General features: G+C 34.9%; 1 protein-coding gene across 2 annotated transcripts in view; it reads right to left on the minus strand.

The window, feature by feature from the left end:
* Positions 1–13,013, minus strand: part of LOC145671292 (uncharacterized) — a 91,362-nt gene that overhangs the window by 34,700 nt on the left and 43,649 nt on the right. For both annotated transcript variants that reach the window (XM_081740248.1, XM_081740249.1), the window contains exon 4: positions 12,500–12,700. In XM_081740248.1, coding sequence (XP_081596374.1) covers positions 12,500–12,700 — 201 coding nt within the window. The remainder of the gene's footprint in view (positions 1–12,499; positions 12,701–13,013) is intronic.

Raw genomic sequence — 13,013 nt, forward strand, 5'->3', positions numbered from 1 at the left:
GCAAATCCTTTAGGCCATAACAACCTCGAATAAATTTATATATTCCCTTATGAGTAATAAAGCCTGTAGTCTTGGCTATCTGGACGTAAGTCAAAAGCGCCGTACACATTTTAAATCGAAAATACAAAATCACGATTTATTTCCTAAATATGCCAAAGTTTAAGCTTGGGATAAAACATGACTGGAGCACCATTAGCAGGTTCATTGTTCTACAGTTTAGAACAAGCTTATGTGTGCCATACCGTTTACTATTCAAAATAGTAACACTTATACAATTACAATTTCATCTATTTGTGTATCCGCCTATATTTGATCCTAAACATTGGATATTATCGTTTCCTTTGACAACAAAGGGCGTTGACGTGTCAAAATGGTTTCGGGTCTTTTATTGCAATGTGGCGGTGTATCAAATGTGAAACGAGGCTTGCTTAAAAAAAAACACTTGTGCTTTAGCAAAACTTCACTCTCTCTATAAGGTTGACTTGTACTCTTTCTAGCATTCATTAAGAATGGCAGTTTTCTGTCCTATAAACAAACTTTCAATGGCATTTACACCTTACTGTTGGAAAGGTTTATCAAAAATACGAAATGGCGATGGTGACGTGGGAAAGGTACCAATCCCAGGCATCTGGGTAAAAGTTTCTGATCCCAGTGCAAGAAACAGGAAACGAAATCAAATGGTGACTTAACGCGTACCATTGGATCCAGGATGATACAAGAGTATTTTGACATGTACGCGGTATTTCTACGCGGAAGTGGATATTGAACGATAAATATAGGCAGGAAGCGGAAACGAACAAGCCCCATCGGGCATGTATGGGGCTCCCGAATTGGGTTGGACTCTTCCGGCTTGTGATTCAACTATGGGTTTGGTAGCCGTGTAAGGTTATCCTAGGAATGTGGGTAACGGGGACGTGGGTGGGAGATGAGTTTGGCTTACAACGCTCGAGGAATATGCCTGCAGAACATGGCAGGCCTTGATTCGGTAGCAAGGTTGCCTCCATGCCCCCACCAGTAGGTAACTGGTAGGCACTCAGGACTTAGGTCTGGCTGCGCAGTGGGCGTATCCCACTCCCGTAGAGAATAAAGATTACATTGCAATTACAAATCAAGATTGAGCGACACACTTTGATGGAATACATTGTGCACGAGAACATATCGTCCCAGATTGAGGAATTAAGGGCTGGATGCATCTAGTGGTGATGGTCCAAAATTTAGGCCGAACACCCGCAACACGTCTTGTGAGGCTTGTGCAAGTAGACCATTTTCATCTAATGGTAATCGTTTATGACCATTCTCCAGAAGCTATGGATAGTAGTATCCTACTTTTAAAAAGATTTTGGCAACAGATGAAAGATTTAACCAGACCTTGGACTGAATTTCTTCCGTTGTTGTCCCTTTCGGTAAAGAGAATTGTAAATTCTCTCTAAATCTGAACATGCTGCCTTCACAATTAGACGTTTGTGATGCGCTTATGATTGATAGCGTACTTCCAGAATCAAGGAAAAGGAGACAGTGTCTGTTTACAGCAGTATTGCGAATTAGTGGTTCTTTGGTCCAAACATGCCGTTCAGACGAGATTGAAAGTGTAAAAAATGGTCCTTTTCCTTTTTGCTTCTAGCGAGGGTGTATTCTTTTACCTCTTCGCCTGTTTTCTTTCTGCACGCGCAGGTAAAGCTTTCTTGTTTCCCTTTGTTCCTTTTTCTCCGCTAACTTATAATTAGCTTCCTTATTTCTTCATCTTGTTTCTCAGAAGCTATGAATCGGGTAATAAAATTTCCACCTTGAAAATGTCATCCGGTTTGTTCTAAATGCAACTCTATTTCTGTTTTCTTTAATAAATTAAGTACAAACACGACTCCAAGATTCAGTTCAGGAACAATATTACATTTCTATATATACGACCGCTTGTGAATAAAATCTGGGGTAGATAATCTGCTTGGTAAAAAAGGAACCTGTGGTAAGTGAAATCACCTGTTCCTTATCTCTTTGGTGGCTGCTCTTCAGGCGTCGCCAATGTGCTCGCTAACAAGAGATAAGTCACTGTCACTGTCAAGATAAAATCGCAACGCTTGCAATAAAAATATCCAAAAATGTAACGGGAACAATTTTTCTTCCCAGTTTTTTAAAACCATTTTCCTCGCACAGCCGGCTAATCCCTCTCTTTGTCTATTATTCTTTATGCTCTGATTTTCCATCCGAAATTTGAAACTTTTGTAGCCCTCAACTTTAGAGAAATTTCATTTCATAATGCATTTAATATGCTTGTTTTTCTTCTGAAAAAGCAGGATCGAGGGATTCCAGTTGAAGTTTGGGAACTTAATCTAATACAGGGTTCTTTCCCCAAAAGTGCTAATTCATTCTGATTTTCATCAACTTATTTACATATTCGTATATTTAAGCTCTTTTACGAGATACAATCGTACCTCCAGTGCGTTTGATTCTAAGTCAATGAGGGTGATAAATTCCTTCTCATAAATGTAAATCCTGTATTTAGGACACGCTTTCAAAATTTTCTTTACTTGCTCTGTTCCATTGGAGGAATTTTGCAACCTAGAGTACAAAATTGCCATAACGCGAACGAATTCCTTCCTTAGTCCGATATTAAGCCTTTAGTTGAAAGGATCTTGTCTTCCTGAATGCCTCTTCGTCTAAGGCCTGATGTATTTAATGCAGTAAGTTTTTTGTCAACATATTTCCAGGTATTTGAAATAATCTACCTTTTCTAATCTCATAACTTGATCTTTTGACTATAGTTTTCATTCCATGTTTCCTATGTAGAATATTTGGTTCATTTCTCGTTATAATAACCGTAATATATGCATATGTGATCTTATTAATGATCTGCTCTCCAATTTTCATTACTGTTTTTCTTCATTAAACATTCACTGTAAATGCTGAATAATTGGGGGTGATATACCATATTCCTGGTTGACTACTTTTATAAGCTCAACACTATTGTATTCTCCTGGATTAAAATGCAATTTTTCCTCTATATAGATTGTGAATAAGTCGTCTCACAGTTGATCTCGATAACTTTAAGTATTCTCAGAAGTTTGGTTCAATTGACACAGTCGAAAGCTTTCTGTCAGTCGATGAAGCACAAACGAAACATCTTTACGTCAAAAACTCCTGATATAACTCATCAACCTAATAGCATCTTTGTTGCCTTTTCTCTCCCGGAATCCAAATTGTTCTTCCTCTAAAATCTCTTCTACTATACTTCATATTCACCTGTTCAGTATGCGTTGGATATTTTCAGTGAGGAAAATAAGGCTAATGTTTCTTTGATTACTGAATTTCTTTGCCTGCCTTTTTCTTGGGCAATGCTCCCATTGCAACATCAAGAAAATTCTTCGGCCATTCTCCACTCAGGTAGATCTTGTAAATAAGTATAGTCATTTTTGTAGCTGCATTGTTTTCTAATCTTTTGAACCAATATGCTGGTATGTTCGCGTTTCCATTAGCCTTCTTCCTCACATGTCCTTGAAAATTTTCAATGTACTAGGTACTTTTTGTTTATCATCCATCTCTTCCTCGTCTTCGATGGTAATATCTTTGGGGTGGTTCCTCTGTTCATACAGATCCATTACGTATTATTCCCACAATCTTTGATGGTCAGTGACTACATGATTTTGCTGATCTTCGGTTCCAAACATGCGTATATTTTTGTTAGCTTTCACTCCTAATTCTTGTCGTTTCTGATAGAACATATTTGCATCGTTGAAGTTTCATTATTTCTTTACATATCTCTTCCACGTACTTCCCTTTGTTTGTCCGTCAATCTCCCCAATTCATTACTGATCTTGCTTATTCTATTGATGCTCGTAGTTTTCGGCTTTCTATGTTCCTCCATCTTGTTAAGTACTGCTTCAGTTACTCATGTTTTTCTTGGTGGTCTTTGTAGCCTGCCAATGTTATTGTGGAGGTGTCTAGTAGAACGTGATTAACTTTTCCCTAGCTATTTCTAACACGGTGTAACATATTGCCAATTGCACAGAACTTTCCTTCAATTTCTTCTTTCGCATCATTATCCACACTTCTCAGTCGCCCTAATTTCCATTTTCGAATTATTCTCCAATCGTTCCTGATTAATTTTAACCAAAGTTGTGCTTCCTCAACTAGGAGATTGTGATGTGGATCAACGTCCGCTGCCGATAGAGTATTCACATCTCATACACTATTCCTCAAACACTGTTTCACAAAATGCAATCGATTTGGTAGCGTTTCTTATCTCCCAGACTTTTTCAAGTGTAGAGCTCCATTTTTCTTTTCTTAAACTGCGTATTCCACACCACTATATCACACTGCCTACAGAAGTCGATAATCATCCGGCTCGTGTGTTTCCCCGCGTAGCCCAAATGATCGTACCACATTATTTGCAGCTCCTCCCACTACGAATAGAAGTCTACCATATGGCGTTGATCTTACCTTTTCCCTGTTGAGTAATATATCACTAACCTCGACTCAATATATATTACTTCTACTTCATCATGATCGGTTGTTGGCATATGCACTTGCATTATCACAATCTGCATTGTTCATGCACTTACGTTTACTGCAGCATTCCATTGTGGTTACGCTTATTTCCTTCCTCATTCCTATTGCGACAATCATTCTCTACCTTAATAAAACCCGAATACAATATTGTATAATTTCCCAGCACTATCTGATCTTTTTTGACTATCTCCTTCATTTATACCTGCTATGTTCACTTTACATTTGTTCATTTGCACTTATTCATTTTGAAGTTTACACCCACGTCGTTAAGTTCGTGCGTTGCAGGTTCCCATGCTGAAAAATGAAGTTATGATTTTCACCTTGGATGATTCTACCCGGAGTAATCCCCACTCGGAGATCCGAACAAGGAACTATTTACCACCGAAATGTTCTACCTCCGGAAGAACGATCATTGTATTTATTTTCCTCCTTCGTCCCGCTTGAGAAAAATAATGTAGTGATATTCTCATTTCCTTTTCACATCTCCATGTTGACGACATTCTGGTTCATTTAGCCTCTTAGGACAGTTTACCGTTCTAAAAGCAAGAAGGTGCCCTGACCTCTACCCGCTGTTTCGTCGTCCGAGGAGGTCGTTGGCACCTGGTAGAAGCTGACTGCCTATTTCGGTAGTCGGTCGCCCCCACCTACATTGCCTGCCTAAGACGATATCCCGTTTTCTTCCGCGAGGAGGTGCGTGTTAGGAGTTCCCATTCATTTAGGACGAAACCAGACGGCATTCCTCAAACCTCTCCAGTACTTTTAGAAAGCATTTTGCAGGGTGTCTACTAAAATTCCAAAATGAAATTTCGTGACCTTTTATTTACCAAATCATAAAATATTCTAACATTTTGAAGAACAAATTTGGGTGCGAATTAGGCCGAATTTTCATCCATGCAATAGAAACGTACTTTGCTTGCGATTTGGTAGCGTTTAAACCCGACCATAGACATTTTTGGTGGTGAATTTTGACGATTCATAGAACAAAATTTTCTAATCTGTACTTACATTTGTACAGTTAAAAAAAATCGTGATCCAAAAGCTAAATTTCGTGACTTTTTCGTGACTTTCATGACCGTTTTCTGATTTCGTGACTTTTTCGTGACCGATAGACACCCTGTTTTGTCATTCAGGAAAACTTTTGGAGAGCACTAGTAAACTTCATACGCATGTGAGATATTGTCAAATGATACATCAAGTAAATACTGTCAAAGTAATGGCTTTGCTAGCTTGTTGTACAAGTAACTATTTTGCTGGAGATGCATTGCTACAGCCTTGATCCTTATATTAGCAAAATTGAGTTTCTGATTAAAGTAATTCTGAAAGACTATCCTATCTCGAATACAAAAACATGTAAGCTCACAAAACAGTGTTGTCAAAGTATAAAATTATACCTCAGTAAGTTTGTAAAGGATTCCGATCCGAAACATTCAAATCAAGGATCAAAGTTAAAGTTATATGCTCCAAATTATCCTTAAAATTTGAACAGTGCGATGCATTACACACATTCTTTTTAACTGTTTTCTGATCAACTTTCTTGTGTATTTAAAGAGATCTATTGGTATATTCGGACACAACAAGCGAGATTAAGTACCAAGAAACTCACTTCAGAACATGAAGTTTATTCCTAGGATATCTGGGAAAATAACGAACGTATTAATTCATATTTGAATGATGGTATGCTTTCTCCAGTTTCTGTCAAGAGAAAATATAGTGTCTCCTTCTTGTCTCATGTACTTGACAATGAAATGAAGAGAACGAAACCTACAAAACCTACAGAACGACTTCAATATACAAAAAGTATTATTTCCTGAGAGTTCCACCGCTACCATACAGCTATTAGATGAGGCTGTAATGAGATATCAAATGTACTTACTACGTTGCCATCAATGAAGTTCCATGTAAAGTATGTCAACGTAAAAGCAAGCTGTTGCTTTGGTTTACATCGAATATTGTCTTGCTTTCGTAGTCACTTACCACATTAATCCAAACTTCACATTGAAGAATTGCTGCACTATTTGACACCTACGTAATATTTATGGATATTGTTCACTTTGTCATTTGAACATTTTATTATGCAGTTCTTACTACTAGATGATTTTCTACCCTTTGAAAAACTTAAACACTACTTTTACTTACACAACAACGTACAGAATTATTATTTTAACATTATTTGTGTGATATTGTATTTGACGATATCTTGTATGTGTATGAGGCTTTCTAATGTTTTGTAAATTTTACTGAATGGCAAAACCAAACAAAACAAAAACATAAAATAGTGATAAGATCTGAACCCTAATCTGCCCCGTACGAATTCAGTACGCTAACCACAAGACCATATCGAGAACTGATATGGAAACGAATTTTATTTTATCTGGTTTTCACCTCACTCTCTTCCTGGCCTGATTTTTTGATGACTATTTTCGTTAATTCACTGTGATACTCTATAATATGTATGTTTGAAATATTTTCATACGAGAAATTTGTTTTATTGGGTAGGAAATTATTCCACTCGGATTGGAAAAGAATGTTATATTCTAACAACACTGTTGTATCATTGTTCATATTTTCGTACTTGGAATTAGTAGTTTATGCAACTACTTTAGTCAGAAGTTATTATTTTTTTCGTGTATTTTGTAATTTATGCATCCAAACCGTAGCAATCAGTCTGCTCAAATAACTTTTACAGTCTGTAACACTTCTACGTATTAGACAAATATTTTTGTTTATCATTATGGAGTGGTATTATGTATGTAATAACATGACGTAGTGCAATTTGAAAATAAAACAGCATTCCAAGTTTGCAACACTGCACTACAGCATTTGTGACAATGACTTTGGATAGTCTCAATGGTATGTATAAGGTTTTTAAGATTTCTTACAGATTGCTTGAATACACTTGAAGATATTTGAATTTCTCTTAAAACGTTACCATTGTCCGGGCGTACTTCTCTCTACCTTTTATTGTGCCAAAAGTTCATTTCTGAAATAGTAATTGTAGCTTTCCTAATGTCGGAATAAATATAGTTGCTCTCGGGCTAGCACCCAGGTGAATTTCAAGTTGTCCGACATTTCGAGAACTAGCAACAGGGTTCTCATAATCAGGGTTCAATTATGAGATAGCAAAAACAATGTTTTCTTGTACGTGATAACAAAGAAAAGGGGGAATGTGACTGATCGATAGAGACGTCCAATCAGCGTTAATCTATCACCTCATTCTGATTGGTCGGTTGTCTGAGTTCGAACGAAGATCCTGGTTGGCTGTTTTATTTTTGTTCTTTTTTCAATGAATGAAACCCATGTTTGGCTGAGTTGAAAGCCTGACCCCTGTTAAGGTTGCCTTGTTTCAATATTGCTATGGCTTCCTTGACTTGTCTCTCCTAGATTCCTGAACACTTTAGTACCAAAGTGGTTTCCGAAAACGAGATGTTATGTCCCTCAGTGATGCTATGTTCTACCAATCCCCATTGGCACCTAAAAGACTGAAATATCTTATACCTTCAGAGCGGCTACCTATATCAGTTTTCAGATTATGCCAAAACCATTTTGTAGCTGGGAAGCATTGCTGTTTAGAAGGAAGGTAAATCTACTACCCGTGTTTATAACACGTCATCACACGCAATAGTAATATGTTGGAAGTTTATTTGACCACATTATTTATTAAGGAAACATTCACGAATATACTCTATAAGCTAAAGAAGGGACTTTGAAATGATTACCAAATAATTAAAGTACTGATATGGTGTGAAAATGGTACTTAAGAACACAGAAAAATTTATAGACATGTTTGTCCTAAATTCGTATATCCTTATTGACCCTAGTGGAAAACTGATTTTAACAAAGAGGAATATAAATTCTTCAGAGGATGAAGATAATTTGTAATTATATTTCTGGAAGTTCAAACTCTATCGAAAAGAATGCTTTTTCGAAGGAAACTGTCTCGGGTACCTGCATTGATCCCTGACCTGAGCAGTGATGATCATACAATAGAACTGGAGCATTCTAATGAAAACGGAAAGCGATGTTACGATACGATATTAGTTTAGATAACAGGAGTGGCATACTGAGTAATCATCTTTGAGATGTGTCTCATGAAGTTGTAGATCCTTAAGACATAGAGCGTATTACAACTAGTGTTGATGGGAAAATGTGAATTGAACCTTAAATGGCAGGTTTTGTAATCGTTTTGAAGACGCATGGATGGTATTGCATACGGCGCTGTACATTAGAAAATATGAGGGTTTATCTCATTATAGCAGTTTCCTATTATGCTACAGCATCATGTCCTTTGGGGGTCAACGAATACATGGATTGTACTATTACATCAATTGTAAATACGTGGGAGCGTTTGAGACTACTAGTGAGTTAGCAGTTTGGTGAATCATCAGTTCATCACAATTCAAGGGCTACCAGATGTTATATATGGTCTTCCTATATATGTGGGAAAATTAAAATGTTAGATGGTGATTGTGCAGAGCATGAGAAAATTGAAGTTTGGAAAAAACTTGTAGTCGATGTCAATAAGTAATAGCCATAATATTCTCTAACGTGACTAGGAAAATAATTAGTTAGAGCACTGTACTATTTGCTAGATAGGTTTTCTATAATGCGTTCATCGATTACTACCAAGATCGTGTACAGGAACTTGAAAATATTAAGAAAATCAGTACCATATTAGTCACATCATACTCTACACACTTTAAAAGCACCCCGAATGAAATACACTGTTTCACGACACACGAAAATTTTGTTTCCAGAAGTCCCACTAACAGAAGTTGATTATAATGTCAGAGAAATTTGATGGATGTCATATTTCTCATTAATCGTTGTCTGAAATATAATTAATTAGACTCGTAACTGTACTATTCTTTCATATTTAATTTTAGGGCGAATATTGTTCAGATCTTGTGAAACTAAAATAAAATAAATAAAATGGACACATTATGTTAGTTACATTCAAAAAGGAGGAAGAATTTTCATAAATGCTTGAAAATTTGAAAATCGGAAGTGTTCCGTTGGATATAGAATTTTCTTTGCTCTCTATAATTACTAGTTTCCTGCAACACAAGTTGTTACAAAGTCTGAGAGATTTAATAAATCAATATCTTTGTAAGTCAGTCCAATTATTATATCTAGTTTTACACCAATACTCTTTAATACTGTCAAAAAATCACGTACGAACATAACCAACTTTACTTACACCTACTTTACCTAGACAGAGTTTAAAATATGGTTGTCAAAACAAATCGTTCTTATCGAAGTTTAAACATTGTATACTATAGTGGAGTGACAAAGGATGGTGGTGTTTTAGTTCAGCATAGAACGTTTTCTTTTAAAGATCGATTTATATGTAACACTAATTCAACAAACTGAAAATTTGAGGAAATTTTCTTTTTAGCTGAATTATTAGTTTCGAAAACTGTTAATATTTGAGAAAAATCATACATCAAAAGGTAGATTATTAATTATTTTGAAATTTTACAGTCACCTGATGAATGTATCTAATAATCCACTCGTTCATATTTTACACAAATTACCGTTCCCTCCATTAGTTCAAAAGAATCACTATCCACCAAATGAAGCTTCACTTCCCTAGTGTTAACAAACAGTATTCACGTCAAACCCTTTACCATCATTCAATACAGTTAATTCCTTATAGTACATCCTTGGAGTGCACCGGCTTTTACATAATGCAATATCTGTGAAAAGTTTTGAGTGTTGAAGCTGATGGTAGCTTTGTATTATGTAGAGTCATATTGGATCATGTTTTGGAGCCCACTACATGAGTGGATTAATATATTACAACCGCTGTAATATACGTGAGAATAATGGAAAATCATAATACAGCTTCGGAGTTGACGTTTGAAGAACATCGAATTTTATATTATGTGTGTGGTACGCGAGAAAAGATCATGGTACGGCTCTGAAGAATTGTCGATGAAGAGCCAGAATCAAAAAGTAGTGGTTAATAAATTAAAAATACTGTTCAATTTTAACAATGATATTTGAATATTTCAATGAAGTTACCTTTTAAACGTTGAAAAAAAAAAAAAAAAAACAATTCTGATAAACCGTCTATTATTTCGTGTCACATATTACCTCTTCTCTACTTTTCCTTTTACACGAGAAAAATCACTAAAATTTAATATTTTGTCAATTTCAATTCTAAGAAACAATATTTACATATAAACAATAATAAAACGACAGAAGCAACTACAGATTTCATGTATAGAAGCGACGTTATACATGTAGCTGAAAGCAGATTCCTTCTCCCCATTTTATCAAAATTATTACAAAGTGTAATTCAATTAAATTGAAATTTAATGAAAAAGCATCCACATTTATTCGTAGCTCTTCAGGTTTTTTTTTTTGTGTGTGTGTGTGTCCTTGCTTTCTCCTACATGTATCATTCACTGCAAATAGCAAGTCTCAACGATGGCTAAATTTTACTGTTGGAAACTTAATCCTAGCATACTTAATGTTTCTAAACGAAGTTAATTAACTTACACAGGATATTCACTTAAACCGTAACAAAATTAGACGGTAATACAAATTCTATAAAAATAAATGTTATCTCTAGTTGCGATACGACTTACAAAACACTTATTACCAAAACTGTCCTGCATTCAGGTAGTTCGTTCAGTTCCACGAAAAACAGGCAATAGATGATTATTGTTGTGAATTCTACATGATTTAAAAAGAATACTTTTAAGTGTACTTAATCAACCTATATCTGATTTAATCATTATTGAACGTAATAGAAACGCAAATGTCGGCATAAAATGTTAAACAGGGTAATCTTATTAAAGTTAAGAACACTGTTAATAGCTTTACAATCCTGAGAGGAGCCACGGAGGGTGATCTTTAGTCAGGCAATTTTAAAATTATCAGAAATTAGTAATAAATAACAGAGAAAACGGTATTTAAAAGTATTTATGCTTCATTTCTACTTGAGATATTTTCATTCCTAGATTTCCTTTACAAAATTTGTTGAGCAGTTACTGCATCACAGCGAAACTCGGATACTTTGGTACAAAATATGCCAATTTCTAAGTAATTTCTCGAATTGCCTTTAAAGGTTTTATTGCTTTCGAGATAAGTATCCTTAATTTGAATTTTCCTCTTTGATTCATATTTGTAAAATCTTTTACATTATTTATGATGTTCTTTAGGCGATAGAATACTTTAGGTGCAACATTTTTTTCGACCACTTTGTATAATGTTTCACTATGATTTAATCACTGATACAAATTGTAAAATTAAAAAAAATAGTTTTTACACTATATTGATAACATCTTTAGAAAACACCTATATAATCTATGTTAATCTTATTCAGAAAAAAATGTGCAAAATAAGCAAGTGTAAGATTCTTCTATTCCTTATTGGTAAATTGTATTTATAATTTTATCACTAAGTACAGTTGCATAATATAAGCTTCTAAAAACATTTGCACAAAATCTGCAGCTATAAGCTTTTTCTAATTAATATCGATAAATTGTAATAATATATGCTAACAAAAAATTAAGTTTCTCGATCTTTTGCAGAACATTTTAGAAAATATGTAGATAGCAAATGTACAACTTAAACTAAATTCATTAATATCTCCAGAAGATGCGGAGTTTGATTGTGATCGAGATACAAATACAAATTGTATCTTAAACTAATACAAAGAACATTCACACAGACGGTGCACATATAAGGTTTTTTCCCTTATTATTGGTTATTATGATCTAGATTTTTTCAACAACACTACTATAAGTTATCATTACAACAATTCTTAGATCATGAGACCTGAGTTCAAACCCGATAGGACTTCACCGAATTCAGAGTCATGTTTCAGATAACCTTAATTGATAAATAACATTCTAACTAAACAGTGATACAAAATTTCTACACGAATCATTAATCATCTGAAATTTCTCAAATAAGTATTTCTCCTTATAATTAATCCATTTACCTAATACGAGAAACTGATTGCATTAAGAATTCATATCACACTTACTCTGCACTCATTACGGAAGGTGACAATGAGTTTTCCAGTCTCCTTAAGAAACAGCGACGTTGTACCATCCCAATTATCATAGTACTTCAGAAACGTAGGCGGAATTTCTGCCAGCATATTGGACAACTGCAGAAGGAACTCGACTTCATAGTATGCGTAGCAACGCCGTACTAAATTCTTTAAAGATAATAACCAATTGCTCTGGAAAGATACAGAATTAAGATATGCAAAACACAATTTAAAAACATTTTTTAATCAAGTATTACGTCAATTGTTTACAAAATGGATGCAAATAAAGGATGAAAAATAATAAGTATATTGCTTTATCTATGTTTAAACCGAATCTTTACCATGCATATCTTATTCTGTTTGATATGAGGACCTAAACAAAACAGGGGTAAAAAATATATATGATTTATTAGGAATGTACAGCTTACAGTAATTTAAAGAAATTGTACTTAACTGACAGAGTACTTAAGCATTTTCTTGCAGCACAATAATGTAAAGTCGCAGC

This window comes from Thermobia domestica, chromosome 15, assembly GCF_964235325.1.
Source record: "Thermobia domestica chromosome 15, izTheDome1.hap1.1, whole genome shotgun sequence".
Classification (NCBI taxonomy): Eukaryota; Metazoa; Arthropoda; class Insecta; order Zygentoma; family Lepismatidae; genus Thermobia; species Thermobia domestica.